General features: G+C 39.5%; 1 protein-coding gene across 1 annotated transcript; it reads right to left on the reverse strand.

Moving 5' to 3' along the window:
• Positions 1 to 1643: 1643 nt before the first annotated feature.
• Positions 1644 to 22877, reverse strand: LOC130294682 (B-cell receptor CD22-like). Its single transcript, XM_056544879.1, has 11 exons — positions 22823 to 22877; positions 20500 to 20599; positions 19735 to 20094; positions 18349 to 18627; positions 15806 to 16069; positions 9751 to 9990; positions 5871 to 5961; positions 5150 to 5216; positions 4581 to 4675; positions 2188 to 2242; positions 1644 to 2067 (listed from the first exon to the last, which is right to left on the reverse strand). The coding sequence occupies exons 2-10, from the start codon at positions 20540 to 20542 to the stop codon at positions 2188 to 2190; spliced, it is 1494 nt and encodes a 497-aa protein (XP_056400854.1). The 5' UTR covers positions 20543 to 20599; positions 22823 to 22877; the 3' UTR covers positions 1644 to 2067.

Consider the following 22877-nt stretch of genomic DNA (forward strand, 5'->3'; position numbering starts at 1 on the left):
GGCCTCCATACTCAACCCGGTTGTCATTGGATCCCAAACTTAACTTGAACTTGTTTCTAAAGACAATACAGTTCAAGCCCATGGCAGTCCAGGTTTCTTGTTTGAGACACCACAGCAAACGAAGGTAAAGGCTGTCAATGGCAGGAGAGGTAATGGGCTCTGTTACAGCATAATTCCTTTTGCTAAGCACAAGACAGGGGTGTTTAAAGGGGTACTCCACTTTCCGGCACCAGTTGATTTAAAAAAAATAGTTTTCCAGTGGAGTACCCCTTTAATGCTACCACATTTGCACAGAGCTGTGTCGACCACCGCACAAAGTGGTGGCCGACATTCCCCTCCATGCATCTCTATCGGAGATAAGATGATGATTTATTGTAAAACATATTATTTTATTTAAGAAAAATAGCATGCAATTACAAAATATCAACACATTTATTTAAAAAAAAACATTTATTTATGTTAAGAAACCATTTTAAAAATTAAAAATAGCTAAAAGTTACCTGAGGACCTAAACATGAAAGTGATCTGTTTTTCAATCTGAAAACCATTAAAGTCCCCCAAACAGTTTCCACCTTGTTTGTTTTGGCATGTTTTGCCCCAGAAATACAGTATGTGCGGCAGATTACATTAGGTGGCAAATACATTAGGTGGCAAATATGCCTTTTGACCTAAACACGCCCACTTGTCAGGTCTTTAAGTCTCAGGTCGATGCTGGTTGTCGTGGTAGGCAGGAAATGTGCAAACCACTGTTCCTGTCTACTTGGCGATCTGCCCCAGGCAACGGGCCCCAAACTGGGCGACGTTCCCTACACTGAGGAAGTGTTAGACATAAGATTGGTGAAACAAGAAAGGCAATTATCAGATGTGTCGGGGACAATCTCGGCTGCGGCACCCCAGACATCCAGTGCACGGAGCGAACTTTGCTCTGTTGCGGAGGCTTGTGACGTCACTGTCACGCCCCACTCTTGATTTCACGGCCATGCCCCCTCAATGCAAGTCTATGGGAGGGGGCGTGACGAAGTCACGCCCCCTCCCATAGACTTGCATTGAGGGGGCGTGGCAGTGACTTCACGAGCAGGGTGCGACCATGACGTCACGAGCCTCCAGTGCCGAACCTGACGCTCGAAATGAACGTCGGGTGCCGCACGGAGATTGCGGGGGGTCCCCAGCAGCTCGACCCCCTCGATTAGACATCTTATCCCCTATGCTTTATAGGGGTTAAGATGTCTAGGGGAAGAGTACCCCTTTAAGGTTGCATAGTCCACATTATGTTTATGATCTTGTTGCTTTAAAGGGGTTATCCAGGAAAAAACTTTTTTTTTTTTTTTTTTTTTTATATATCAACTGTTAAACAGATTTTTACATTACTTCTATTAAAAAATGTTAATCCTTTCAGTACTTATGAGCTTCTGAAGTTAAGGTTGTTCTTTTCTGTCTAAGTGCTCTCTGATGACACGGGAACCGCCCAGTTTAGAAGCAAATCCCCATAGCAAATCTCTTTTAAACTGGGCGGTTCCCGAGACAGGTGTCATCAGAGTGCACTTAGACAGAAAGAACAACCTTAACTTCAGAAGCTCATAAGTACTGAAAGGATTAAGATATTTTAATAGAAGTAATTTACAAATCTTTTTAACTTTCTGGAGCCAGTTGATATATATATATATTTAAAAGTTTTTTCCAGGAATACCCCTTTAAACATGGGAGATTTCTTAATATTCAACTTAAATTTTTTTGGCTATGGGACCTGTGAAAAAAGTAACAGTCTACTGAGATGTATGAGAGGATCAGATGGAGCGCTGCGTGGGGCCACAAGATGCCTATAGGCTCAGTTACTGCTAGCCTTTTCCGTAGTCTGGGATAAAATAACCAAGATGAAGAACAAAGGATGTGCTGGCTGAAGAATAAGTATCTTAGATGTGTAACCATCAGTTGTATCATTTGTGATGAGCAGTAGGACCCATCGGGTTCACTTGGGTTGTTCTTAGATAACAAGTCACTTGTGTTCACTGTGGATATCCTCCTGGTGGTTTGTTCTCTGCTGTACAGATCTCACTGATCATACGGATCCTGGTCCACAGAGACAAAGCAGAAGACAAGCTTGGTTGTGGGGCGCGGACTGACAGACGTGGTCAGAAGACAAAGTGATAATAGACAAACACTTAATAGAAAACGTGGACGGCTACTTACTCAACTATTGCTGTAAATAGCACAATTCTCTTTAACATGCACCTTCACTGAAGACCTAAAATAATAATACATATTAGTACAATATATCAGTCTCAAAAGGGGTCAAGGCCATATTCATCTATCTAATCTATCTATCTATCTCATATCTATCTCATATCTATCTATCTATCTATCTATCTATCTCATATCTATCTCATATCTATCTCATATCTATCTATCTAATATCTATTTATCCATCTATCTATCTCATATCTATCTATCTCATATCTATCTCATATCTATTTATCTATCTCATTTCTATCTATCTATCTATCTATCTATCTAGCGATCTCATATCTTTCTCATATCTATCTATCTCATATCTATCTATCTATCTGTCTCATATCTATCTATCTATCTTTCTCATATCTATCTATCTATCTATCTCATATCTATCTATCTATCTCATATCTATCTATGTCATATCTATCTCATATCTATCTATCTATCTCATATCTATCTATCTAATATCTATCTAATATCTATGTATCCATCTATCTATCTATCTCACATCTATCTATCTCTTCTATCTATCTATCTATCTATGTCATATCTATCTATCTATCTATCTCGGATCTATCTGTCTATCTATCTATCTAGACAAAGAATACAGCAGCACACTGCCAGCACAAGGATATAGGTGAAACATGAACATGCAGTTAAAACATGGAGAGCTATACAGCTATGGTGTAATATATGCAAATGTGAAACTATGAAATAGTGAGGCACTTAGCTCGCAAATTTGTCTCCGTCGGCGGTCAAATAGCTTGGACCATCCCACCGCGATAAGGTGGCCTCATTGGGACGGACCCTACACTGTGAATATGCCTCTGTGTGAACAGTTCAATAAGCATGGCAGGGTCCACCTGATAGAGGTGGAGACAAATTTGCAAGCTAAGTGCCTCACTATCTCATAGTTTCACATTTGCATCTATTACACCATAGCTGTATAGTCTCCATGTTTTAACTGCATATTCATGTTTCACCTATATCCTTGTGCTGGCAGTGTGCTGCTGCATTCTTCTGTTGCTAGATAGATAGATATGAGATAGATAGATAGATAGATAGATAGATAGAACCTATATCTTTGTGCTGGCAGTGTGCTGCTGCATTCTTCTGTTGCTGTATATCTAGCCTAGTAGCGTGCACCTGTAGGCCAGGTCCATATAATAGTTTGGTATCAACTAAAGTGCTGTCTGACTTATTCTTTGTCTGTATTGCACATACGGGGGAGGGGCTACCTCCATGTTGGCCTTGCCCCCCACCCACCTCTATCAGGTGTGTATATAAGGTGTCTTGGATGTTCCAGACCCTGCCATGCTTACTGAACTGTTCACACAGAGGCATATTCACAGTGTAGGGTCCGTCCCAATGAGGCCACCTTATCGCGGGGGGACGGTCCAAGCTATTTGACCGCCGGCGGAGACAAATTTGCGAGCTAAGTGCCTCACTATCTCATAGTTTCACATTTGCATCTATTACACCATAGCTGTATAGCTCTCCATGTTTTAACTGCATATTCATGTTTCATCTATATCTTTGTGCTGGCAGTGTGCTGCTGTATTCTTCTGTTGCTGTCTATCTATCTATCTATCTATCTATCTATCTCATATCTATCTATTTATCTATCTATTGCCACATTTGTCTATCAGAGTCTGTCCAGAGTAGGAGTAAATCCCCATAGAAAACCTCTCCTGCTCTGGACAGTTCCTGACATGGACAGAGGTGTCAGCAGAGAGCACTGTGGTCAGACTGTAAAGTACTATACAACTTCCTGTGAAGCATACAGCAGCTGATAAGTACTGGGAGGCTTAAAGTAATTTGAAAATCTGTATAACTTTCAGGCACCAGTGGATTTGAAAACATTCTTCCAGCTTAGCCTGTGATTTGCAGCAGGCTGTCACTGAATCCTGTTTCCAAGAGTAAGGGGAGAGGACGGGTGAGTACCTGCCCCCTTTAAAGGAATTTTTTTTTGGGGGGGGGGGGGGGGGCGGTGTAGTTTAGTCCTCTAGGTTAAGACATCAGATGTCTGACCGCAGGGGTAACGCCACTGGGGACCCCCACAATCTTGCATTCATTCGGCTGCACGCCGCGCTGCCAGCTCACAAGCTGCCGGGTGCCGACAATGGGGCCGGAGTATAGTGATGTCACGACCCCATCCCCGTGTAACGTCCTCTCATAATGCCACCTCATGATTTGATAGCACGACCCCTCAATACAAGTCTATGGGAGGGGATATGGCGGCTGCTACGCCCCCCTCTCATAGACTTGCATTCAGGGGGCGTGACGTGACATCATCTTATGTCCCAACACTTTAATGGGAGTTACAGATACAACCTGAAGAAGAAACTTACATTGATCCCATTGAATCCGGTTGAGTTTTGCGACCACTCTGGATATTTTCATACTGTTTTTGTTCTATTAATGTTTTATCCTTCTCCATTGTGTTCTGATGAAAAAAAAGAGACAACTAAAGACTTAGGTATGTAAGGGCTTGATCATATACTTTATTTCTATCATTATCGCATAATTAGAAGACATTTAGGTCATGTTCACACACAGTAAAAGTGGTCATATTTTTGCAGTAGATGGCTAAAAAGCTGCCTGTTTTGTTTTTGTTTTTTTCTTTTGGACCATTTTGGGCATTTACAGCTCAAGATGAAGCTCAAACACAGAAATTGAACAAAGTTATGTTAGTAATTGACTAGTCTTAGGGTCTATTCACATGGCGGAATTCCTTCTGAAATGAAAGCCCAATATACTTCTATGGGATTCCGCGAGCGGGATTTCTGAAGTGTCAGCAGAAGTGCAGAACCCCATAGGAGTGTATTGGGCTTTCATTTTAGGCGGAATTCTGCTGTGTGAATAGACCCTTAGTCTACAATAATATACAGTGTAAAAGACTTAATAGAGAAGCACTTACACTGGAGAGATTCCCGGCAGCTGTTCTTTGTTTTGGGGACCCCAGACAACGGGAATTGCAGGTTTGTCTATTAAAACAATAAAATAACAAAATACAATACATAGTCAAAAACTTGGGGGTACTCCACTGGAAAACATTATATATATATATACATACATATACATATATATATATACATACATATACATATATATATATACATACATATACATACATATACATATACATACATACATATACATATACATACATACATACATATATATATATATATATATATATATATATATATATATCTCAATCAACTGGTGCCAGAGAATAAAACAGATTTGTAAATTACTTTTATTTAAAAATCTTAACCTTTCCAGTACTTATCAGCTGCTGTATGTTCCAGAGGAAGTTCTTTTCTTTTTGAATTTCCGTTCTGTCTGTCTGACCACAGTGCTCTCTGCTGACACCTCTGTCCATGTCAGGAACTGCCAGAGTACAAGTAAATCCCCATAGGAAACCACTCCTGCTCTGGGCAGTTCCTAAAATGGACAGAGGTGTCAGCAGAGATCACTGTGTTAATAGAAGTAATTTACAAATCTGTTTTACTTTCTGGCACAAGTTGATTTAAGAAAAAAAAAAAGTTCTACCAGGGGAGTACCCCTTTAAAACATAGACTATTCTTATGATAAATCTTATCTCTGTGTCTCTTATTGTCTTTTTTTTAATTTACCGTAAACATAAAATATAGATGGTCAGATTAATAACTAGAAAGAGAATTCCAGCAACCGTCCTCAAAATCAGAGGTAAATTCACTTTATGGCCTGAAACAAAGCAGAAAAATGTATTACATAAAGAGCCTCCAAAAGATTCCTTCATTAGAAATGGTCTCCTGTTTTGTGGATATAACTCCCTTACAGATATAGAAACATTTGATTATTTATTTTTTTGTAATTTTTTTTTTTTTTGCGCTATCAATTGTACTTTGTAATGATACCTTTCATTTTACCATAAAATGTATGGCACAACCAAAAATATGTTATCTGTGGCAGGAAATGTAAAAGAAAAATGCAATTCTGCTAATTTTGGGGGGTTTCGTTTTTACGGAGTGCACTTTACGGTAAAACTGATAATTCAATGGGTAAATACAAAAATCAGCAATTTTGGACTTTGGTATGTTCTTACATTTACACCTATCACCGCACAAGATCGTTAACACCATATTTTAATAGTTTGGATATTCTACATGTGGCAAAAAAGGGTAATTTATTTTTTTATTGGGAGAGGTGCTTAATTATATAAAAAAAAAAATATATATATATATATATATATATATATATATATATATATATATATATATATATAAAAATAAAGTCCCCTCGAGGAACAATTTAGTATAGAAATCCCTCAATTGCTATTACTGTTCAGTGCTATGCACTGACAGCAGACAATACAAGATGATCCTCAAAGAGTGGCATGGAGCAGGTGAGGAGACCTCCGGACGCCATTTTCACTCATTGGACCCCCACCGTTACACTGCGAGGGGTCAGATGAGTGTCAATAAAGCCGTGCAACTGTTTTAGATGCTGTGATCAGAATAGATCATGACATCTAAAGGGTTAATGGTGGGCATCAGTGTGATCGCTGATGTCTGGCGTAGGCAGTGTTGTCACGGGTGCTGATAGCACCAGGCGTCCGCAGCCTATGAAGCAAGCACAACTACTGAATCGAACCCTGATTTATAAGGCTCAGGGTCTCTGACTCCTTCTGTACCCCTGATGACAGCAGGGACAATAATGAGAAGGTTAGTGCTAGCCATTTTGAAGGCTAATGCTAAGCCCTGGCTTAGTAATGGACTCTGTCTATAAGCTGGCTCCATTACTAGGCCAAAAATAAGTAAGAAAAATGACACACACACAGATATATATATATATATATATATATATATATATATAGTAAGTACACTACTTACAGAGACACCATTTCTGGTGTTGGAAGTTTCAAAGGCCATTAGCATTTCACTGAGCATTCTGGGAAAAGGAATATGCAAAGCAGCTCATCACATCATCTTCACAACTTTAAAGGGGTACTCCGGTGGAAAGCAATTTACTTTGAATCAACTGGTGCCAGAAAGTTATACAGATTTGGGAACTGTCCAGAGTTGGAGCAAATCCCCGTAGCAAACCTATGCTGCTCTGGACAGTTCCTGACATGGACAGAGGTGTCAGCAGAGAGCACTGTAGTCAGACAGAAAAGAAATTCCAAAAAGTAAATACAATTCTCTGTAGTAAAAAGCAGCTGATAAGTACTGAAAGGATTAAGATTTTTTAACAGAAGTAATTTACAAATCTGTATAACTTTCTGGCACCAGTTGATTTAAAGGAAATTGTTTTCCACCGGAGTACCCCTTTAAACTTATGAAGGTGATGTGAAGCTGCTTAGCATATTCCTTTTCCCAGAATGCCCAGTGGAGTGCTAATGGCCTTTGAAACTCCACACACCAGAAATGGTGTCTCTGTAAGGAGAGAACTTCTCTCACCAGCCAAGCCAGAACACCCAACTTTGTACTGATGAGGGGCAAGACCCCGAAACAATGTTATCTGCAGATGAGTCCTCTTCCCTTCTGGGAGACTTCTGGCTTGTCATAAACTCCCAAAGAGTTTCTGAAACTCTGTAACTGGAGCTAAAGCTGAGGTTTAGGGAACGCTACAGGGTTTACACTTAGTGAGAGAAGGTCATAAACTCAAGTTGCTGGTAATGTCATCACAAAATTAAAGGGGTACTCCGCCCCTAGACATCTTATCCCCTATCCAATTCGCTCTGCTCGTAATGATGGGCAATACAGGGGCCGGAGCATCGTTACGTCACGTCCCACCCCCTCAATACAAGTCTATGTGAGTGGGCATGGCGGTCGTCACCCCCCCCTGCCATAGACTTGCATTAAGGGGGTGGACCGTGATGTCACGAGGGGCGGAGCCATGACGTCACGCTGCTCCGTCCTCTGTATCGCCCGCCATTACGCACAGAGCGAACTCGCTCTGTGCAGTAATTATAGCGCGGTGCCACAGTGGCGATCCCGGGGGTCCCCAGCAGTGGGACCCCGGCGATCTGACATCTTATCCCCTATCCTTTGGATTGGGGATAAGATGTCTAGGGGCGGAGTACCCCTTTAACTATACATGTTTAGTTTGGAGATGAGAGTGGACACATCTGTAGTTGATCGGCGGAGGTCTCACCCCCACTGATCACCTAGATAGCCTTAATGGGGTTATCCAGGAATAGAAAAACACAGCTACTTTCTTTCAAAAACCACTCCCCGTCTGTCTCCAGGTTGGGTGTGGTTCTGCAGCTCAGTTCCATTGAAGTGAATGGAGCCAAGTGGTAATACCATACCCAACCTGGAGACAGACGTGGAGCTGTTTTTGAAAGAAATTAGCTCTGTTTTTCTATTCCTGGATAACCCCTTTAATCCTATAGATCAGGTTTATTTAGCTAACCTGACCTTCATATGTAAGGACTTATTTTATCTGTACACATTTTTAGCTTATTTTTGCATTTCTTTCTTCTTTTACCTCTAATTTCAGAAAAGACACCGCTGAATTTCAGGCTGGAAAATTCCAAACAGAATTCTGCTTGCAAGAATTCCCTTATTGTTTTCTATGGGATTCTGCAGCACCATTCAAACTGCAGACTTTCAGCATAAAAAAATCCGCTGCAGAAATTAAATATTCCGGACCCACTGAAGGAATGAACATGTTACTTATTTCAGTGGAATTTATTGCCTTCAATGGTGAAGGGGCATGTTCACGTGGACCTAGCCCTGAGGGATTTTGGCAGCATTTGCTGCAGATCATATCTCAACCTGGAATATTTTATATATTAAATTTTTTTTTTTTTAAACAACTGGTGCCAGAAAGTAAAACAGATGTGTAAATGACTTCTATTAAAAAATCTAAATCCTTCCAGTACTTATCAGCTGCTGTATGCTCCACAGGAAGTTCTTTTTTGAATTTATTTTCTGTCTGACCACAGTGCTCTCTGCTGACATCTCTGTCCATTTTAGGAACTGTCCAGAGTAGGAGCAAATCCCAACAGCAAACCTCTCCTGCTCTGGACAGTTCCTAAAATGGACAGATGTGTCAGCAGAGAGCACTGTGGTCAGACTGAAAGGAAATAAAAGAAAAAAACTGAACTTTCTGTGGAGTATACAGCAACTGATAAGTACTGGAAGGATTAAGATTTTTAAATAAAAGTAATTTACAAATCTGTTAAACTTTCTGGCACAAGTTGATAAAAAAATGTTTTCCAGTGGAGTGCCTATTAAAGAGGTACTCCGCTGCTCAGCGATTGGAACAAACTGTTCCTAATGCTGGAGTCGGCGCCAGGAGCTCGTGATGTCATAGCCCTGCCCCCTCATGATGTCACGCCCCCTCCCATAGACTTGCATTGAGGGGGGCGTGATGTCATGAGGGGGCGGGGCTATGACTTCACAAGTTCCCGGCGCCAGCTTCAGCGGTCAAAACAGTTTGTTCCAAATGCTGAGCAGCAGAGTACCCCTTTAACAATGGAACATTCTACAGTGTGGACAGGATCTTACTCCTATCATCACTAACATTTTATACAGATCTCTTCCGAGGAGGAATCTCCAGCCCTGTTGTGGGCGATACATGAATACCGCCCGTAGGTATCGTTACTGTGTAGGGTCATAGTCTTCCCCGTCTCGTTGTGCAATATAGATCCATCCTTCATCCAGGTGTAGTGAGATACATCCGGTCGGCTGCTTAGGAAATCACATGTCAGTTCTGTGAATTTACTTTCATCCTTTACTGTGATGTGAACTCCAGCTGCTGCGTCTACAAAAGGAAGAAAACTATATAAAAATCTATAATAAATGTAAACTACATGAAAAATCTATAATAAATGTAAACTACATGAAAAATCTATAATAAATGTAAACTATATAAAAAATCTATAATAAATATAAACTATATAAAAAATCTATAATAAATATAAACTATATGAAAAATCTATAATAAATATAAACTATATAAAAAATCTATAATAAATGTAAACTACATGAAAAATCTATAATAAATGTAAACTATATGAAAAATCTATAATATATGTAAACTACATGAAAAATCTATAATATATGTAAACTACATGAAAAATCTATAATAAATGTAAACTACATGAAAAATCTATAATAAATGTAAACTATATAAAAAATCTATAATAAATGTAAACTATATGAAAAATCTATAATAAATGTAAACTATATGAAAAATCTATAATAAATGTAAACTATATAAAAAATCTATAATAAATGTAAACTGCATGAAAAATCTATAATAAATGTAAACTATATAAAAAAATCTATTATAAATGTAAACTATGTAAAAAATCTATAATAAATGTAAACTATATGAAAAATCTATAATAAATGTAAACTACATGAAAAATCTATAATAAATGTAAACTACATGAAAAATCTATAATAAATGTAAACTACATTAAAAATCTATAATAAATGTAAACTGCATGAAAAATCTATAATAAATGTAAACTATATAAAAAAATCTATTATAAATGTAAACTATGTAAAAAATCTATAATAAATGTAAACTATATGAAAAATCTATAATAAATGTAAACTACATGAAAAATCTATAATAAATGTAAACTACATGAAAAATCTATAATAAATGTAAACTACATTAAAAATCTATAATAAATGTAAACTATATGAAAAAGCTATAATATATGTAAACTACATGAAAAATCTATAATAAATGTAAACTACATAAAAAATATATGATAAATGTAAACTACATGAAAAATCTATAATAAATGTAAACTACATGAAAAATCTATAAATGTAAACTACATGAAAAATCTATAATAAATGTAAACTATATAAAAAAAATTATAATAGATGTAAACTATGTAAAAAATCTATAATAAATGTAAACTATATGAAAAATCTATAATAAATGTAAACTACATTAAAATCTATAATAAATATAAACTATATAAAAAATCTATAATAAATGTAAACTGCATGAAAGCATGAAAAATCTATAATAACTGTAAACTACATGAAAAATGTATAATAAATGTAAACTATGTAAAAAAATCTATAATAAATGTAAACTATATGAAAAATCTATAATAAATGTAAACTACATGAAAAATCTATAATAAATGTACACTATATGAAAAATCCATAATAATTGTAAACTATATGAAAAATCTATAATAATTGTAAACTATATGAAAAATCTATAATAAATGTAAACTACATGAAAAATCTATAATAAATGTAAACTATATGAAAAATCCATAATAATTGTAAACTACATGAAAAATCTATAATAAAAGTAAACGTCATAAAAAATCTATAAAATGTAAACTTGCAACAAAAACAGCCGCACTTTACTAGAGTTTTGCCCAGACCAATCCTCTCTACATGATAGCTTTAATTGCATTGAGGGGGGGGGGGGTGACCATGACTTCACGACCCCCGCAGCTCTCACCCAGCGTTCGGAACTAAATGAACGCTGGGGCAGTGGAGTACCCCTTTAAAGGAGTACTGCAGCTTTAGTGTCTGATCGCGGGGGGTCAGAACACTGGGACACTCTCGATCTCCTGTACGGGGTTCTGGCTCCTCCCATACAGGAGGTGTGTTGATGGCAGTGTGATGCAGCGGCCGACACGCCCCCTCCATGTATCTCTATGGGCAGAGATGTAGCGTTTGTGCATCCCTACCTCTCTCATGAAGCCGAATAGAGGGGGCATGTCTGTCGACCTCTTAGTGTGGTCAACGACACAAGAATTAGCTGCACAGAGCCGGGGCCCCGTACAGGAGATTGCGAGGGGTCCCAGCAGTCATTCTAGAGCACCCCTCTATAGCACCCCTCTATGGAACCCCTCTCTATATATTGCTATATGGTATTAGTGGTAATGTTACCAAGTTAAATAGTTTTTAAGGTTGAAAAGAGTTAAACCTATATCCCTATTTGATCCAGAGGAAGAACCAGGGGAAAAACCTATAAAGAAAATATCAATTGCTCCAGACTGAGGGAAGATTCCTTCCCGACTTCACATATCAAAAATTAAAATAAATCACTGAATCAATGTTTTATCCCCATAAATCTAGTATTTATCACCTGTAATATTATATTTTCCCAGAAAAACATCCAGGCCACCCCTTTAACTTGTTTATTGAGACATCACAACATCAAGTGGCAGAGAGTTCCATAGTCTCACTGCTCTTACAGTAAAGAATCCTCCATCACAACATCATGTGGCAGAGTGTTCCATAGTCTCACTGCTCTTACAGTAAAGAATCCTCCATTACAACATTACGTGTAGAGAGTTCCATGGTCTCACTGCTCTTACAGTAAAGAATACTCCATTACAACATTACGTGTAGAGAGTTCCATGGTCTCACTGCTCTTACAGTAAAGAATCTCTGTCTGTGATGATGGTGAAACCTTCTTTCCTCTAGATGTAGAGATAAGATAAGACGTCTTTTCTCCAAACTGAATAACCCCCAAGTGATCACCTGTCTTGGTCCTGTAATCCTCCCATATATATCATTATTATCTTTGTCGCCTCCTCTGCACCTTTTCCACTTCAGCCATGTCCTTCTTATATACAGGCATCTTTACTAATACAAATTATTACAGTGTTCTGTTTGTTTAATGTTGGTTATATACATACATAGTACTCGTATCTTCATCAGGGCTGATTCTCCTCTCCCCACAGGATTTATAGCAGCACAGGAATAGGGCTCCATGGGGGAGATTCATAAAAACCCGTCCAGAGGAAAAGTAGCCCAGTTGCCCATAGCAACCAATCAGCTCGCTTCTTTCATTTTTAACATGGCCTCTGCAAAATGAAAGAAGCCATCTGATTGGTTGCTATGGGTAACTGCACCACTCTTCCTCTAAACAGGTTTTGAGAAATCTCCCCTCATGTTCCCGGTCACTTTCCTCACTGTGATCTCCCGTCCTGTATACTCTAATCTGGTTTACTCTTCCCCTTTGTACCATTCATACTCAGATACATCAGGATTGGAGACGCTGTTACACTGTTACTAGAGATGAGCAAACTTACAGTAAATTCGATTCGTCACGAACTTCTCGGCTCGGCAGTTGATGACGTATCCTGCATAAATTAGTTCAGCCTTCAGGTGCTCCGGTGGGCTGGAAAAGGTGGATACAGTCCTAGGAAAGAGTCTCCTAGGACTGTATCCACCTTTTCCAGCCCACCGGAGCACCGGAAAGCTGAACTAATTTATGCAGGATAAGGCATCAACTGCCGAGCCAAGAAGTTTGTGACGAATCGAATTTACTGTAAGTTCACTCATCTCTAATTGTTACATTACATCTCGGTCACTTCCTTCACACAATCCTGAGCTCTACAGGCAGTTATTTCCTCTTCATTACTTAATTTTTGCTCGGATATACATTGTCAGCTGTGAGACCTTATATAGACAGGGCTGTGCCTTCCAAAATTCTCAATTTACCACAGGTGACTCCGATCAAGGTGGAGCAATACATTTCCTTTTACCGTATTTTTCGCCCTATAGGACGCACCGGCGTATAAGACGCACCCAATTTATAGGTGCAGAATCTAAAAAAATAAAGATTCTGAACCCAACAGTGGTCTTCAACCTGCGGACCTCCAGATGTTGCAAAACTACAACTCCCAGCATGCCCGGACAGCCGTTGGCTGTCCGGGCATGCTGGGAGTTGTAGTTTTGCAACATCTGGAGGTCCGCAGGTTGAAGACCACTGTTGGGTTCAGAATCTTTATTTTTTTAGATTCTGCACCTATAAATTGGGTGCGTCTAATACGCCGGTATCTCTATATACTTACATAATACAGGTATCTCTATATACTTACATAATACAGGTATATCTATATACTTACATAATACAGGTATATCTATATACTTACATAATACAGGTATCTCTGTATACTTACATAATACAGGTATCTCTATATACTTACATAATACAGGTATCTCTATATACTTACATAATACAGGTATCTCTATATACTTACATAGTACAGGTATATCTATATACTTACATAGTACAGGTATCTCTATATACTTACATAATACAGGTATCTCTATATATTTACATAATACAGGTATCTCTATATACTTACATAGTACAGGTATCTCTATATACTTACATAATACAGGTATCTCTATATACTTACATAGTACAGGTATCTCTATATACTTACATAATACAGGTATCTCTATATACTTACATAATACAGGTATCTCTATATACTTACATAATACAGGTATCTCTATATACTTACATAGTACAGGTATCTCTATATACTTACATAATACAGGTATCTCTATATACTTACATAATACAGGTATCTCTATATACTTACATAATACAGGTATCTCTATATACTTACATAATACAGGTATCTCTATATACTTACATAATACAAGTATCTCTATATACTTACATAGTACAGGTATCTCTATATACTTACATAATACAGGTATCTCTCTATACTTACATAATACAGGTATCTCTATATACTTACATAGTACAGGTATCTCTATATACTTACATAATACAGGTATCTCTATATACTTACATAATACAGGTATCTCTATATACTTACATAATACATGTATCTCTATATACTTACATAGTACAGGTATCTCTATATACTTACATAATACAGGTATCTCTATATACTTACATAGTACAGGTATCTCTATATACTTACATAATACAGGTATCTCTATATACTTACATAGTACAGGTATCTATATATACTTACATAATACAGGTATCTCTATATCCTTACATAATACAGGTATCTCTATATACTTACATAATACAGGAATCTCTATATACTTACATAGTACAGGTATCTCTATATACTTACATAATACAGGTATCTCTATATACTTACATAGTACAGGTATCTCTATATACTTACATAATACAGGTATCTCTATATACTTACATAGTACAGGTATCTCTATATACTTACATAATACAGGTATCTCTATATACTTACATAATACAGGTATCTCTATATACTTACATAGTACAGATATCTCTATATACTTACATAATACAGGTATCTCTATATACTTACATAATACAGGTATCTCTATATACTTACATAGTACAGGTATCTCTATATACTTACATAGTACAGGTATCTCTATATACTTACATAGTACAGGTATCTCTATATACTTACATAGTACAGGTATCTCTATATACTTACATAGTACAGGTATCTCTATATACTTACATAATACAGGTATCTCTATATACTTACATAATACAGGTATCTCTATATACTTACATAATACAGGTATCTCTATATACTTACATAGTACAGGTATCTCTATATACTCACATAATACAGGTATCTCTATATACTTACATAGTACAGGTATCTCTATATACTTACATAGTACAGGTATCTCTATATACTTACATAGTACAGGTATCTCTATATACTTACATAATACAGGTATCTCTATATACTTACATAGTACAAGTATCTCTATATACTTACATAATACAGGTATCTCTATATACTTACATAATACAGGTATCTCTATATACTTACATAATACAGGTATATCTATATACTTACATAGTACAGGTATCTCCATCAGGGCTGATTCTCCTCTCCCCACTGTATTTATAGCAGCACAGGAATAGGGCTCCATGTTCCCGGTCACTTTCCCCACTATGATCTCCCGTCCTGTATACTCTAATCTGGTTTTCTTTTTCCCTTTGTACCATTCATACTCAGATACATCAGGATTAGATACGCTCTTACACTGTAAAGTCACATCACTTCCTTCCATTACTCCATCCCTCCCAATGACGGTGACGGTCACAGTTTTAGGAGAATCTGTGGAATGAAATGTAAAAGATGCAGCGACACATAAGAATTCTATCAATAAAAAAAAACTGTAGGAAAACAATATTAGTGATTTGCTTATTAAAGTGGTTATTCAGTGAGAGGGTGGAGTTTTGGGAACTATGGGGGTGGGGCACGGAACACGGAAGCCCGCACACAGCGTTCGGAGTAATGAACTTACGGACGCTGCGAGCGGAGCTCCGGAAGGCAGGGCAGTGGAGAACCCCTTTAACAGCTGGCGACGCTTTCTAGTTGTAATACACAATTCTGTGGAGCAAAAAATAAATAAAAGTACCCCCTCCAAAAAACAATGGCAAAATTGTTCTTTTTTATTGTTCCCTCCCCCAAAAAAATAAAAACAATAATGCAACTTACCCAAAATCTCATATGGCTTCAATGAGGGAAACAAAGTTATGACACTGTCCTTAAGCGGTTAACCCCTTAAGGACTCAGCCCATTTTGGCCTTAAGGACTCAGACAATTTAATTTTTACGTTTTCATTTTTTCCTCCTCGCCTTCTAAAAATCATAACTCTTTTATATTTTCATCCACAGACTAGTATGAGGGCTTGTTTTTTGCGCGACCAGTTGTCCTTTGTAATGACATCACTCATTATATCATAAAATGTATGGCGCAACCAAAAAACACTATTTTTGTGGGGAAATTAAAACGAAAAACGCAATTTTGCTAATTTTGGAAGGTTTTGTTTTCACGCCGTACAATTTCTGGTAAAAATGACATGTGTTCTTTATTCTGAGGGTCAATACGATTAAAATGATACCCATTATTATATACTTTTATATTATTGTTGCGCTTAAAAAAAATCACAAACTTTTTAACCAAATTAGTACGTTTATAATCCGTTTATTTTGATGACCTATAACTTTTTTATTTTTCAGTATAAGCGGCGGTATGGGGGCTCATTTTATGCGCCATGATCTGTACTTTTTTTTGATACCACATTTGTATATAAAAAACTTTTAATACATTTTTTATAATTTTTTTTTTAATAAAATGTATTAAAAAAGTAGGAATTTTGGACTTTTTAAATTTTTTTTCGTTCACGCCGTTCACCGTACGGGATCATTAACATTTTATTTTAATAGTTCGGACATTTACGCACGCGGCGATACCAAATATGTCTATAAAAAATGTTTTTTACGCTTTTTGGGGGTAAAATAGGAAAAAACGGACGTTTTACTTTTTTATTGGGGGAGGGGATTTTTCACTTTTTTTTTACTTTTACTTTTACATTTTTTTACATTTTTTTTTACACTTGAATAGTCCCCATAGGGGACTATTCATAGCAATACCATGATTGCTAATACTGATCTGTTCTATGTATAGGACATAGAACAGATCAGTGTTATCGGTCATCTCCTGCTCTGGTCTGCTCGATCACAGACCAGAGCAGGAGACGCCGGGAGCCGCACGGAGGAAGGTGAGGGGACCTCCGTGCGGCGTTATGAATGATCGGATCCCCGCAGCAGCGCTGCGGGCGATCCGATCGTTCATTTTAATCGCGAACTCCCGCAGATGCCGGGATCTGTATTGATCCCGGCACCTGAGGGGTTAATGGCGGACGCCCGCGAGATCGCGGGCGTCGGCCATTGCCGGCGGGTCCCTGGCTGCGATCAGCAGCCGGGATCAGCCGCGCATGACACGGGCATCGCTCCGATGCCCGCGGTTATGCTTAGGACGTAAATGTACGTCCTGGTGCGTTAAGTACCACCTCACCAGGACGTACATTTACGTCCTGCGTCCTTAAGGGGTTAAAGGGTACCCCTCATCAAAAAAAAAAACTTTTGATATATTATAGATTAATGTATGCAGAATAATTTTACAATTGCATGTTATTAAAAAAAATGCTTCTTTCTATTTAATTTTCCCCTTTGAAGAAATGACCACTAGGGGTCTCCCTACCAGTCCTGGCAGCGAGCATTTCAGACTCATGCTGGAGTCCTAAACACTACGAGCTGCCAGTCTGCTTTGTTCACAAAGGAGAACACTCAGAGCTGCCAGCCTGCTTTGTTCACAGCCTGTTTGGCTGTGAACAAAGCAGGCTGGCAGCTCTGAGTGTTTAGGACTCCAGCACGAGTCAGAAATGCTTGGTGACAGGACTGATCGGGAAAAATACAATAGAAAGAAGCATATTTTTCATTAACATGCTATTGGAAAGTTATTCAACATTCATTCATCTAAAATATATCAAAAGTTTATTTGATGAGAGGTCCCCTTTAAATGTTATTGTAGTAAACTATAATACTTACAGGAGATGCTCAGCTTTCTTGATTTTGTTCGTATTCCTCCAGGATATGTCAACGTGCACCGAACATCACTCCCATCATCCACATCTGAAGGGATAAATGTAAGAGATGATTCTTCTCTCCATTGTCCTCTATAAATCTCCTTTGACCGATTTGTAACCTCCCCGGGTTTGTTCCATTGTATAGTAGGAGGACGGGAGCCGCATGTGTGATGTACAGAACATTCTACAATAATCCCCTCTCCACTTTCTTTTCCCGATATATCAATATTTCCTGGAGAACCTAAAAAATGTATCATAAAATATTACATCAAATTAAAAAAAAAAAACTTACTTTCAGTTTAAAGGGATATTCTGAGTTAAATATACCGTATTTTTCGCCCTATAGGACGCACCGGCGTATAAGACGCACCCAATTTATAGGTGCAAAATCAAAAAAAAATTAAAGATTTTGAACAAAATAGTGGTCTTCAACCTGCGTACCTCCAGATGTTGCAAAACTACAACTCCCAGCATGCCCGGACAGCCAACGGCTGTCCGGGCATGCTGGGAGTTGTAGTTTTGCAACATCTGGAGGTCGGCAGATTGAAGACCACTGTATAGGAGGTAATACTCACGTGTCGCCGCCGCTCCGGACCCGTCCCCGCTGCCCTGGATGTCGCTCCATCGCTGTCGCCGTGTCCCCGTCGCTCCGGAACGTCTCTGCTGCCGGCCGGGTATCCTCGCTCTCCGTCGCCGCCATCACGTCGTTACGCACGCCGACACACGTACGTGATGACGAGGAAGGAGAGCGCCGGCCATACAGAGGATCCCTGAACGGAGAAGACACCGAGGAGGCAGGTAAGGTCCCTCCCGGTGTCCTGTAAGCACTAACCCGGCTGTTCAGTCGTGTTTTTCGGGACCGCCGCGGTGAAATCGCGGCGGTCCCGAACAGCCCGACTGAACAGTCGGGTTAGTGTCACTTTCGCTTCAGACGCGGCAGTCAGCTTTGATCGCTGCGTCTGAAGGGTTAATACAGGGCATCACCGCGATCGGTGATGTCCTGTATTAGCTGCGGGTCCCGGCCGTTGATGGCCGCAGGGACCGCCGCGATAGGGGTGTATTCACCGTATAAGACGCACCGACTTTCCCCCCCCCCAGTTTTGGGGAAGAAAAAGTGCGTCTTATACAGCAAAAAATACGGTACTTATCCCCTTTACACAGGATAAGGGATGTTTCAGATTGTAGGGGTCTGACTGCTGGGACCCTCCCCAATCTCCAGATCTTCTCTGTGGGAGCTGCCAGAAGTAGCAGTAGTTGTACTCATAGGGACTTCATCCAACCACATACGGCTTGTGGGTTTTCTGTTTCTTACAAAGAAATCACTTATTAGTATTAATAAAACCTTTACCCTTCACAGAGAGATAAACAATCCCACCGTCTTTTTCATATGCATTTGTGTTTTTATCTTCTGCAATTCCTGGATAATAATGTCTGTTTCCGTCTTCTCTCCTCACAGGGTCTATCCTCAGGGTACAGTCCTGTCCTGGGACCAGTGAGGTTCTACCGCTGTATTCCTCCAGTACTAAAGATGGATACTTGGTGTTTAGGATCTCTGGATAACGTATGGCATTAAATAAGTACCATACAGTGCTGGACGGTCCTGAGGTCCCCGGATCATATGTACAAGGAATCTCCACACAGGAGCCAATCAGAGCAGTGACTTCATCAGGGAACGTCCACCGCTGACCTTCAGAACCCAGATAGAAGCCTGGAGACAATGATAGTGTTGAGCGTAAATATTCAAAATGCTAATTTTTTATGCGAATATCAGCACTTCCCGATTTTGCGAATATTTAGAATAAAGTGATGTATATTCATAATGCCGAATATTTTTTTAGGCGAATATATGCAAATATTCGCGAATATCGGCACTTCCAGTCAGAGGACACTGATCGAATGCGAATTTCCTAACAAATTTTTGCATGGGAAAAAAAAATTAACATAGCGAACATGCGAATTTCGGGAATTTAGGACAAATATTCGTACATATATTTGCGGAATATTGCGAATTTGAATATGGCCTATGCAGCTCATCACTAGACAATGACAGGACATGAGGTCGGGGGTCACAATGTTTCTTTCTATCTGGTTACATTTGCAGAGTTTCTGTTACCTTGAAAGACGATGAGAAGAAACATCTGATTTATTCCAGACATTCTCTACAGCTTGTTGGTGACATCCACATCTATTCATGGACTCATCTCCTGCCAGATCTGAGGAACAAATGTGTCACAATACAGGAGAAAACCTCACATATTACAATGGTTACAATTACTATAAGCTTTGTTATATACAGTACATACAGCATCTATTATCAGAGCCGCCAGGGGAATCATACCAGTTCTGTACATTCTCTACACTAATCACTAGGTATTAAAGGGGTACTCCGCGCCTATCCAAAGGATAGGGGATAATATGTCTGATAGCGGGGGTCCTGCCGCTGGGGACCCCCCACAATCTTGGCTGCGGCACCCCAGACATCCGGCACGCGGAGCAAACTTTGCCTGTGCCAGATGACTGGCGCTGCGGGGCGGAGGTTCGTGACGGCAGGTCACGCCTCGCTCGTGACATCATGACCATGCCCCCACAATGCAAGCTCCCTCCAATAGAATTGCATTGAAGGGGCGGGGCGTGACGCCATGAGGGGGCTGGAACAAAGTTACATGTGTGCACAGACAGAAGCTAGAGTGAAATGGGAAACAGAAAGTCAAATTAGCAGCCAGGGCTGGAAGGCTGAGCAGGTTAGAATTAACCCCTCCTAGCTGCCCGTTGGTCCAGGCCTGTAACTCTTAAATGACCAGAGAGCAACATGAGCAGCCTGGCCAGGTGTGATCATTACAACAACAGATTATTCATTTTATTACTAAACACCCTGCAGCTGGGTTATTCTTTAAATAATGTGATTAAAGGAGAAATGGCGCCCAAAACTTTTATGTCCCCCTGTGCCCGTGCTGCAAAAACTAAAAAAACAAACTGTAACTCACCTTCCTACGTTCCCCCGTTGCGCTGATATCGGCGTCCTGGTCTTCTGGGGCTCCTCAGCTCCCTGCTTTTTAGGCTCAGAACGTCACACTGCACACCACGACACCGCGCTCCTTACATGACAGTGCGCTCAGCCTATCACTGACCGAGGCAGAACATCGCTGCGGCCGACGATACACTGATCGCAGTGTGACAATCCGAGCCTAAGAAGCACGGAGCCGAGCAGCGCCAAAGGATCGGGACGCCGATATCGGCGCAATGGGGAAATGTAGGAAGGTGAGTTAAAGTTTTTTTTGTTTTTGTTTTTGCAGCACGGGCACAGAGGAACTTAAAGGGGTACTTGAGTGGAAAAAAATGTGTTCAAACCAACTGGTGCCAGAAAGTTATCCATATTTGTAAATTACTTCTATCTAAAATCTTAACCCTTCTGGTACTTATTAGTTGCTGTATGCTACAGATATACTACTCAGGAACTTGTGTAGTTCTTTCCAGTCTGACCACAGTGCTCTCTGCTGACACCTCTGTCCAGGTCAGGAACTGCCCGGAGCAGGAGAGGTTTTCTATTGGGATTTGCTCCTGCTCTGGACAGTTCCTGACACGAACCGAGGTGTCAGCAGAGAGCACTGTGGTCAGACTGGAAAGAACTTCACAAATTTCTCTGTAGTATACAGCAGCTGGTAATTACTGGAATGATTCAAATTTTACTAATCTTTACAAAACTTTCTGGCACCAGTTGATTTGAAAACATTTGTTTTCCACTTGTTTCCATGAAAGTTCCCCTTTAAAAGTTTTGGCCCGCATGTCTCCTTTAAAGGGGAACTCCAGTACATAAGTACTAATCCCATATCCACAGGATAGGGGATAAGTGTCTGATCGCGGGGGGGGGGGGGGGGGGGTCCCAGCCATCATACCTGCCCATCCCCGATCACACACATATCCCCTATCCTGAAGATCTCCTGCCCGACACCCTGGCTCCCCCCAGGCACAGAGCGACCTCCCCTCTGTGGATGGATTATTGTCGACCATCGCACGAAACACGCCCCTCCATGTATCTCTATGGAAAAATGTTAAGAGACATGAACACTGAATCTCTGGCTCAGGAGGGGGATGCAGTTGCTAAATATAATTGATTTAATTGAAGTTTAAATTTAATTAAAAATTTAAGTAAAAAAAATGCATGTGTTTACCCTATTTTTTGATAACCAGCCAGATACAAACCAAGCAGTAACAGACTGGTGCACAGCAAGAAACGTTTTTCTGCTCTTGGTTGGAAGACCCCGTAAATGTTGGAAATTGGCAGCAGGGAAAAACTTTCATATTTAACAGTAACTAGAAGACAGACAGGAGGATGGGAGAGGGGGAGGAGGGGGATGCAATTTGCTAAATATCATTGATTTAAAGTTTAAATGTCATTAAAAATTAAAGCTATAAAACAACATGATCTTATTACTTACATGTCGTGTCTCTCACTGTGATTTCTAAGAAAGCAGTAAAGTAAGACGCTGCTCT

This window comes from Hyla sarda, chromosome 10, assembly GCF_029499605.1.
Source record: "Hyla sarda isolate aHylSar1 chromosome 10, aHylSar1.hap1, whole genome shotgun sequence".
In the NCBI taxonomy this organism is placed as follows: Eukaryota; Metazoa; Chordata; class Amphibia; order Anura; family Hylidae; genus Hyla; species Hyla sarda.